Raw genomic sequence first — 10,586 nt, 5'->3', positions numbered from 1 at the left:
TTTTTAACCATAAGCTGCTCTCCTGTTCTAAACTGCGCCATTCCCCCTCTGTCTGTAAACATGGCGAGTACAGTGGCGAAGAAGTGTCTCAGTCCTCTGGGTTTCCTCACCAGGACTCTCTCTGCTCCTGAGTTCATGACTCAGTGCTGCTACCACAAGAAGGTAAGACTGCTATGTAATGAAACTGCTAGCTAGCTGCTGGTTGTTTACAAATACTTGTGATGGCCTTGAGTGGTGACATGTTATTAAAGAGCTCTACACAGTTAGGTAATTGTGGTTTTATGGTTAAAGTATTCAGGGAGAGACTGAACCCAGAGACATGAGGTTGAATATTTTCTTTACATCAGTCTGCTTGTTATGTGTTTACCTGTATATCTTTCACAAAGTGACAATAATAAAGTAAACTATCTAAATTAGTATTACCTAATTTTTTCATGCTAGACATTTGGCCTAAATTAGATAATCTGCCCTACAGTAAGCCACTGTGACAGCTTTAATACTTGAATTACATCCGATTAATAAGCTTTAAGGGTGTTCAGTGCTGTGAAGGACACAAAGGGGTTAGAAAGCTCTCATTTTAAAACCTGTGGCATCAATGTATCTCATCTTAAGAGAGAGCATCCTTCAACATCACACACACATTCAGATGCTCAGTTTGAGTTTCAATGTGTGATGCAACATAATCCAAGTTGTGTCATAATCAGGTTCAATCGTTCATGTAAGTTTGTGCCTGTTTACAGAGTCACATTCATTACCTTTGTATACATTTTAGCTGAATATGCTCTTATTTAATTGGGTTTTTTGGTTGTGACGCACAACAACCATGGGCTGTCTGTGAACCTGACATCCTGTAGGGCGTAACAGTTATATATGTATGCTGTTCCTTGACACTGAAGAGTTTCTTTATAACCTTTTATACATAGAGAAACTTATTTCAACTCATCATCTGTAACCTTCAAGATAGTTTCGAAGCCAAAAGGTTATAATGAGTGGATGAGTCAATTTTAAGAACAATAACAAACAAAATATTAAAATCACCTCAAACTGTTATGATTTTGTGTTTTGAATGTAGTCTTTTTTGGGGTTTGCTTGGATATACAGGCTACCCTCATTGTCTGGTCAGAGTGACTCAGCAGAAGTGAAGGAGAAAGGGGGGCAGGATGTAGGCCTCGGTACAGTTGACAATGAAATCCACCGCTAATCTGTTTATTTCGATGTCTCTTACGTAATGATCTGAACTTGTATAACCATGATGACCGAATGACTGAGACTTCTTGGATATGCTGTTTCTTGTTGTAAGAGGATGTCACTATCTTCATCAAATTTATTCTGCTATTGTGTAATCCTGTCAACAACTTGCAGAAAGCCATTATGACACACTGCTTTTGTTTCCTAACACAATGCCTCCTGTCTTTTCTTCCAAGGTGGTGGATCATTATGAAAACCCAAGAAATGTGGGATCATTGGACAAAACCTCCAAGAATGTCGGGACTGGTTTGGTGGGGGCTCCGGCCTGTGGAGACGTGATGAAACTGCAGGTGTGTTTGTCACGAAGTATGGAAGGATTAGACCCTGGAGTAGAGCTGGGCGATATTAAAAAATAGGTTATCATGATATGTTTTTTCAAATCAGTCGATATCGATAATCATCACAATAAAAACCTAATCATTATTTCATTTAAATCTAAAGGCAGATTTTTGCTCCTGAGTGAAAGTTGAAGACGGTTTGTTAGCTTTTATCTGGATTTAGTTTCTGATAAGCTTCTTGAATCATTTTTGACAGTGCTAACAGGAAGCAGGTCTTTTGTGTAAGATTTTTGTGAAATTTTAGTTACTGCAATTTTAGCAGGTTGAGATAATTTGAATAATCTGATTTATTTACCCACATCCTGAAAGTGTATTTCATCAAGTGTATTAAGTTAATAGTTAACGCTGTTTACATTCTGCTCCAAACGTCTTTAAACTAGCCCACCTCTAACCCTGCGACATGATTGGCTGTTCAATGCCATCTTCTTCTTCTGTCTAATGTTGGGAAGCAACTATCGTTTAAGACACATTAGTGCCCCTCCATTTCTGGTGGGTGGGGGGTGTAATTACAGGGATAAATATATCAAATTTTTATCGAACAATTTATATTGAGAAAAATTATATCACAATAATATCACAAATTATTGCCCAGCCCTGCCCTGGAGACCTTATTTCATTAAAACACACACAAGGCTCTGACATCACATTCTTGCTTCATTGAGTAGATGGTGCTGAGTCTTTAATTATTTACTCTATGGCCGTGAAGAATTTCCCCCTTTATGTTCTTAGGGAAAACACAACTTGCTTTTTCTTCTTGAACAGTTGCAGAAACACTTCTTTTTCGAGTTTTCAAGACTTGTAGCAATATCACAAACCTGTAATATTATGTAAGAACCTTTCCCCAGCTAATCCTGAAAAACTCTTAATCTGGCAGATTGAGGTTGATGAGCAGGGGAAGATTGTGGATGCCCGGTTCAAAACTTTTGGCTGTGGTTCTGCTATTGCCTCCAGCTCTTTGGCCACTGAGTGGGTGAAAGGCAAATCTGTGAGTAAAAACACTGCACACGTGACATTCATTTTCTCCTTATATCGTTCATTTCTCCTTATTTATGCCTTACTATCATCTAGAAGAGATTTATCTGCTATCCGCACATAACTGTTTGTCTTTCCAGGTGGATGAAGCCTTGATGATAAGGAATACTGACATTGCCAAAGAGCTCAGTCTTCCACCAGTCAAACTTCACTGCTCAAGTGCGTTTTCACCAATTTCATTTTTCTTTTCATCTTTTTTAACCTCCATTTATATATCTAACTTTGACTTTTGTTCCCTCAGTGCTTGCTGAGGACGCCATCAAGGCTGCCCTAGCTGACTATCGCCTCAAGCAACGGGATGACCAGCAGGAGGCAGCCAGAGCCAGCAATTAAACCGAGCACTCACACTCTGAGCGAGTCGTCACTGCTTCCTTCCTGCTGCTGAAAGAAGTAGCAGTAGTGCAGCATCACCTCCTCAGTTTCCTGCAGTATCGTCAAGACAAACCCAACATATTGAAGACACCACTGTCAACCCACCATAGCAGTGTTGCACCAGGCTTCCTGTGTTAGTCTGTGGTCCTTTAACCTAAACTCTTACTGTTAGCCTGTCACGGAAACGCACAATGTAAACACTGTTTGGGTTGTTGGTACAAAAGTGAGCCTTATTTTTTGAGATGGTGTAATATTTTAAGATTTTATGACTGAGGAGGAGTGTTAATGGTGTGATGGAGTTAATGCTTTAAAATAACAGCATTCCTACCGTTTCCCCCCACTTCCTCTGAACCCCTTGCACTGACATTTTGATACGTAATTAATAACACTGGCTTGAAACAATGAAAGGGTCCATGTGTTTAAAGTGTAATTTATAAGTTTGTAGTAATGCTTCCTTGACTGTCTACAAATAAAGTATACTTAAAATATATTTTGTTTTGAGTCTAGTTTCTTTGAGCCCCCCAAATATTCAAATATTAGGTGTAAGTTAGACGAAGCAAAGGTGTAACATGTTATTGATGATATCTCTGATCAATTAAAGACCACACATTTCACTTATCTTCATGCACACATTTGTGATTGCAGACTTGTCTTACTTAATAGAAATGCAGTGTGTATTAAAGCTGTTATAGAACAGTCAGCCAACAAAGTAATTTGATTGGATAAAAGGCATTCCATTAGTGCTGATATACAGTATAGCAGCACTGGGACTTTTAACTCTGTATCACTCCACCCAAGGTGTTCTTGATATCTTAGATTATCATTATGCAATTAATGTTACAGCAGATGGTTGTCTAGATTGATCACTCAGCCTGTGGCCTTGTGACTATGACTGAAGCTGAATCCCAACCATGCCAATAGTCACGACAACAACACTAAGTCTTGTGCAGTGTTGCTTATAGTACGACAGTCATTTCTGCAATCTGCGCCAGGAAGTATGCAACACTTTTCACTTTGTGATTAATTCCAAGGTGTGACGATGTACTGATTATCAGCACACTGATTATCTTCAGAACTCAGCCTTGTAACCTCTTGCCCATGATTGCATCAGCTGTGCTGATATTCAGTATAACAGCGCACCCTTTTGTGTGATATTGCTTCAATAATTACCCCTACACTACCAGTCAAAAGTTTGGAAACGCCTTCTCATTCAAGGGTTTGTAATTATTTTAATTATTTAAAACACTGTAGGTTAATACTGAAGACATCAAAACTATGAAAGAACATATATGGAATTATTGAATGAGCAAAAAGTTTTAAACAAAGCAGAAAATGTTTTATATTTTAGATTCTGTAAAGTAGCCCCCTTTTTCCTTCATGACAGCTTTGCACACTCTCTGTATTCTCTCAGTCTGCTTCATGAAGTGGTCTCCTGGAATGGTTTCTAATTAACATGAGCCTTGTCAAGACTTCATTTGTAGAATGACTTGCCTTCTTAATGTGTTTGAGACCATCAGTTGTGTTGTTCAGAGGTAGGGTTAGTACACAATGGATAGCCCTATTTGACTACTGTTGTAATCCAGATTATTGCAAAACCATATCATTTCATAGTTTTGATGTCTTCAGTATTAATCTACAATGCTGAAAATAACTGAAATAAATAAAAACCCTTGAATGAGAAGGGGTGTCCAAACTTTTGACTGGTAGTGTATATACTTACTGCTTTAACTCAAAATGTCTATACCATGAAAAAGATATATAAGTGAGGATTTCAGCAAACAATCAAAATGTACGGAGCCTGCTCAGAAAAGAAAGTGTTATATTTTATTGTTGTATATGATTCTAAAACATTCAAATAACGGTCTGTAATGTACAGAGCACTTTGGGGTATACCATAATAAATTATCAAGAAAACAAAAAAAAGAAAGCATGATATATTTGGATAACACACAAATCCCACCATGAACAGAAATGTTTTATGACGTACATCAAATAACAGTACTCCATGACACATGTTTGTAATAAAGCATTAATAATATATAAAGTCATAGCTAGGCAACAGGCTACTGAATGTATCCTCTTACACTGAATACATACATAATGCAACAAACCAAAAAACCTGTATGGCTGAATTTCGGTCACTTTTGTAGATTTCCCACTGGAGACGCATTTTGAAATGTTTATTGATAGTTTTCATTCATGAAATCAAAGCGTTTTCAAATATGTACCCAGCTGAGTGTGTTTAGATCAGTTAGAAGGCAGTTTTTTCTCCTTCGATGAGCTGAAGAGTGGCAGAGTCATTGTGAATATGCATAGAGGGGGGCCGCAGACTCCTTCCAGTCAGGGGCTCCTGCGAATCATCATCTTGCCCCTGTGGAGGAATCAGATCTGTGCTTCCTGCTGCTGCTGCTTTTTCACTCTCTGGAAACTCACATGGCTCTGTTCCCTCAGGGAGACTTTCAAGCTGCTGGTCCAGGATGCTACCATCTGGTTTTGAGCTGTCCTCAGGACTTTGGTCTGCATCTCTTTGGCAGAGGTCACCTCCTTCTGCAGCAGCAGTAGATTTATTTGGTGTGCGCAGGCTCTTTGCTGCCCTCATGATGTCTGCCTGGAGTTGCTTGTGAGAGTCGACTGGCTCACCTTCCTGCTCAGGTGCAGCTTTTTCTGGCACTTCATTAAAGAGTTTAGCACCTCCAATTTTGTCCCTGTGGTCCACGTACATTTTTGAGGGGAAGGATGAAGGGTAGTAGGCATTGACTTTGCGCCTGCGACTCATGAAAATGGCTCCGCAGATGATTAGGAAGAAGAGAAGGATGAAAGAGCATGCAACAAGGATGAGGAGCATGTTCTCCTCCAGAAAGTCGATAACCTGATTTAGAAACTTAGTTTCCACATGCATGGGGCCAGCTGGGGTGGTTTGGTACTCTGAGGAACTGTTGCTGGTGGGCGGAGAGGAAGTGGAGTTAGTGAGCTCTTCCTCATCTGTGCTTCCCTCTAGAAGATTGTAAAAAGGTAGAGGTGTGGCCGAGCTGCTGCCGAGGCAAAACACCAACCACAGAGTGGTCAGATGAAGGGCCATGGGGAGCATCGTGTCCCCTCAGGATCTGTAAAAAACAGTAAAGTCAAACATCAGAGTCATGTGTAAAACTAATTTGTGCATGTTATGTATTGCCCAGATGGTTATTTTGTATCTTCTCCCCAAAGACTCTGGATCTAGATGAAGAATATTCTCCCATCAAATATATTAGACTTCTATGACAAGCTGCTTGTTATTTATCAAATTCAATGTAAACAATATCAGTGGTTTATAATCAGTTGTACCTGTCTTAGGAATGTTTTTTTTATTTTTTTAAGTAGGGTTGTATGAGGTTGGCTAATTTGTCAGTAAGTGTTTTACCCACTGGGGATGCTGTCAGCTAGGCCCATGGACACAGAAGCAAGGCATCAGCTGCTGCAGATGGGGTCAGCTCTACCACCCAAACTTTAATGTTGGTCTAAGTGTACACAACATTTAGAAAGTCACTTTGTTTTAGTATTATTTTAGATGCACCACATACATGTTCCTCCTCCCTACTTCAAAAAACTGAACTATCCCTTTAAACGATGAAGCATTGTACTTTTAAAAATATATTAGAAACTTGGAAGCATTAAAAAAACAATATGCTGTAGACAAAATATTTTCCATCCAGTTGGATAGATGACAACTGTTTTTAGATTCCTAGGACAACAGAGGGTGTTATTAAAGGACCCTCTACAGTCATCAATATAACAGCTCTGTAATTCATGTTACAGGCAATACTTGAGTATTGCATATACTCTTCATGATTCTCAACTCAACTCGTTTTAATTTATATAACACCTTTAATACATTCAAGCATGCAGCTGCTTCACAAAAGAACAGAGACAGAAAACAACAGCAACAGGTTAAGTGATACAAGGCTAAAACAAGATAGAGGAATGTGATATGAAATACTTAAAAAATAAAATTAAATAAAATCAATTAAAATAAAACCAACCAATTCAAATAAATACCAGAAAAATAATAATAAATAATTTAAAAAGAACAAGATAGAATATGGAAGAATAATAATAAAATAAATACAAATTATGCTTAAACTAAACTAATAATGCAGTCCAGGGCTAAAAGGAAATGACTCCAAGTTAAAAGCCAGATTAAAAAGGTAAGTCTTAAGTTTACTTTTCAAAACACCCAGAGAGCTCACTGTTTTAATCTCCAGAGGCAGAGTTCCACAGTTTTGCATAAAACACAGACAGCTCTCTGGCCAGCACTTGTTAGGGACACATGTTTAAAAGGGATTCTGCAGCATATATCAATGTAGTTTCTGCCTATGAATGCAATGTACATGTTCAATGAGCATTTTTTTAAAATATTATAGTGTAGATAGGGTTAGTAGCTTCTGTTAATTTGCCAGATAGTCTAATACATTGGCCTTTAAATGCCTGTAAGTAGAAACTCAAATGGTAATGCTAAAAACTGTCAAATCTCTCAGAGGAGATTTTATCTGGTTACAAAAAAGATTTAAACTAACATTGATCCCTCATTCAGAGCAAACAAGATTATCAGGAAGAAGGCAGACTATTTCCATAGAGGTATATTTTATAACTGCTGCTGTGAGGGTAGGTGTCAGTTGGAGTGATTAAACACACGCATAGTGACACATTTGCTGTTGAAAAAATCCTGTCACATGTACACGAGAGGTGCGGCTTTGTCCACAGGGGGGGACCAAAATCAACACTAACCAAAACGCCTCGCCAAAGTCTTAAGAAAATACATATAAACGTCTCAACCATCTAAAAGTGCTAACAAAATAGGACTAGATATCATAGAGGCTGCAAGGGAAAATAGATTTCCAAATTTGGTGAACTGACCTTTTAAACTTTGCTATTATTATTTACTAGGATCACAATCAGCCCTCTGCTTAGTCTGTGTGTAAACTGGCAGCAGCTCACACACTCTTATCCTCACTCTGTTCCATCTGTGTGCAAGCTGGGCCACATGAAACTCTGCTCTCATCTGGAAAAAGAGGAGGGGGTGGGAGGTGTTTCTTTTCTTTTCTTTCCTTTTCTTTTTTTTTCAAAATTAATCACACACTCACCCCCAGACCAAATATACATGGCCACACATGCCTGTGCAATCAGACACATAAACATATCCACATAAGGCTGCCATATGCACACAGACTCAGACGTACACACACATGGCAGGAATTCTGAAGTCAGCAGATTTCTTAATAATTCAAAAATGGTAAAAAGCACCATGACCTAGATTCTGTCTTTGGTTGACTTTAAAGCTGAAACCAAACTGTCTCTTACATTGGTACTCATGCTCCTTACTTCCTGTGACTGGATGCTGCTCTGAAGGCATTATGATGCTGTTACTTCAATCACTTGGAACTTATGAGCTCAAACAATTTAAAGAAACCCTCAATATCAAAATGTACTTTTATTTAGCAGGTCAGTTATAATGGGATAAATTTGACTCACCGTCCACTGTGGCAGAAGAAGTGTCTCCACTGGAGTCGCCTCTGACTGAGGATGGCTGCAACCAACGTGGAAAAAGTGAACAGAGAGGGAGAGAGAGCACAGAGTGGCAAGAGCTGGGAAAGCCACACCACTTGTGCAGTTTCAGATTTCAGGCTGCAGATTTGTCTGGATAGCCGCAAAAAAAGATGTCGTTAACCAGGAGGACAAATCCCTCCTTCTGCCTCTCCTCTGTTCTCCTCCCCCCCTTTAGTTTCCCCCAAGAGTGTCTGCGCTCTCTGGCCTGCACACAGATTGTTCTTGTTAGGTAGGAGTTTATAAAGTGCAGTGGGGGCAGGGACCTCTTCCCTAGTCTCCTGTGTGGCTAACTGGATGTGCACAGACAGAATTTATTTTAAAAGATGGTGAAGCAACTCTCAAACATCATCAGCTCTTATGTCTCCATCTTTGTGCAGAAGGAGTCTTTGGATTGACAGCCCGGCCCTAACTTCAACCTCAGCCTCTGACTCTGAACACAGACCTGCCGCACCAAAAAGAGTCAGAGAGCAGCTTGTAAGAGTGACCCACTAATGCAGGAAGAGGTTACTATTTCCTGTGTGGCCTAAACACCCATAACACCCAGGAGGAAAGGGGGAGGGAGAGGGGCACATGCTAGGAAACGGTGTGGGTTTTTTCTACTCTGCAGACAATCCAATTCTTATTGCATGTTTGTGTGTGTGTGTGTGTGTGTGTGTGTGTGTGTGTGTGTGTGTGTGTGTGTGTGTGTGTGTGTGTGTGTGTGTGTGTATGACCAATTTAGGGAGAGAGTGTGACTGCGTATGAATGCATTTTTGGCAAGTTAACTGTGTGATCAATCAGGGCAAGTCAAGCTTTATATGGTCATAAGTGGGATGAGAGGCGGTCGTGCATCCTCAAGGGTTTACATTGGTGTTGGCTCTGTTGATAGTCACAAGTGTCTGTTTCTGTTTCAGTTGGTCAACGTGATAAAAAAAAAGGAGAAGAATAAAAAAAAAGCATGGCTTCATGAGCATTCAGGGCTCTGTTTTCTTTTCACAGGAGGGGAAGTGAGTATGAAATCCAGTCCAGGGAGGAAGAAAAGCCTTTTATGAAGCCTTTCATAAATAAGGGAAGTGTTTTAGTTCACAGTAAGCTCAGTGTTATTGTGACTATTGAACATTCAGAGACGTGTGAGGAACAAAGCTGCTGTGTTTTGTGTGGTTTAAAGATTTTTTTTTAGCATTTTCTGTTTAAGAACCTCTCATAATGGGTCCATAAATCTGATCTATTTCTAATAATTTTGGCACAAATCATTTTTAAAATCAATAAAATATGTTCAGTGGGGTGCCTGTTTGGTTCAGTCAGTAAAGCAGGGGCCCAAATGTCCAGAGGTAAAGTCCTCAGCTCTCATGGCCTTGGCTTTCCCTGCCTGCATACTACGGCGGCAGACAAGGTTAAGAGACCTGCAGTGGTCCAAACAATTAACATTTGGAGATACAGAAACAAATTCAGAAACTAAGCAAATTAAAAGACACACAGACAAGAACAGTAAAAGAGCCTGTGTCCACTAACAGCGTTTTTTGCACCGATAGCACCTATTTTCTATGTTTTCAGTGTCCTGAGCTCAAAAACACTCAGGCTGCCTGCGCTCGGAGTGTTCTCAATTAGGAATGATTTAACTTTTAAAACACCCACACACTTCTGATATCAACTTTGTCAAGTATTTAGCAGAGGTCGGTACAGAGGAGAAACTAACAAACTAACAAACACTCATTTATTCAGGAAAATAATTTCCAGGTCTAGAGCTACTGCCAATGCTATGTCATGATTTCAATCAGTTGTTTTTAAAATTTCTGTGTATCATTTCATTGGATAAAGCAAATGTGAAGCAGAAGTTCAACAGGACAACTGTGGTAACTTTTAAAAATATTTATTGTTGGGCTTTTATGCATTTATTTCAGAGACAGGACAGTGGATACAGCAGGAAACAGGGAGAGAATGGGGAATGACATGTGGTCATAAAGGGCAACAGATAGGAATCAATCCTGGGCTGTTCTTTTAAAGAATGTGGCCTCTGGATTTGGGGCTGGCAATTTA

At 39.4% G+C, this 10,586-nt stretch overlaps 2 protein-coding genes across 2 annotated transcripts; one reads left to right on the top strand and one right to left on the bottom strand.

Annotated features, from left to right (window-relative positions):
• iscub (iron-sulfur cluster assembly enzyme b) lies at nt 1-3,480 on the top strand. Its single transcript, XM_034710361.1, has 5 exons — nt 1-162; nt 1,425-1,538; nt 2,461-2,571; nt 2,699-2,777; nt 2,860-3,480. Exons 1-5 carry the CDS (start codon nt 61-63, stop codon nt 2,949-2,951), a joined length of 498 nt encoding a protein of 165 aa, XP_034566252.1. The 5' UTR covers nt 1-60; the 3' UTR covers nt 2,952-3,480.
• Nucleotides 3,481-4,795: 1,315 nt separating this feature from the next.
• On the bottom strand, nt 4,796-8,836 carry tmem119b (transmembrane protein 119b). Its single transcript, XM_034709927.1, has 2 exons — nt 8,496-8,836; nt 4,796-6,094 (listed from the first exon to the last, which is right to left on the bottom strand). Exon 2 carries the CDS (start codon nt 6,076-6,078, stop codon nt 5,242-5,244), a length of 837 nt encoding a protein of 278 aa, XP_034565818.1. The 5' UTR covers nt 6,079-6,094; nt 8,496-8,836; the 3' UTR covers nt 4,796-5,241.
• Between the last annotated feature and the right edge of the window lie 1,750 nt (nt 8,837-10,586).

Source organism: Notolabrus celidotus, chromosome 19, assembly GCF_009762535.1.
Source record: "Notolabrus celidotus isolate fNotCel1 chromosome 19, fNotCel1.pri, whole genome shotgun sequence".
NCBI lineage: Eukaryota > Metazoa > Chordata > Actinopteri > Labriformes > Labridae > Notolabrus > Notolabrus celidotus.
This window is presented reverse-complemented; position numbering and strand designations above follow the sequence as displayed.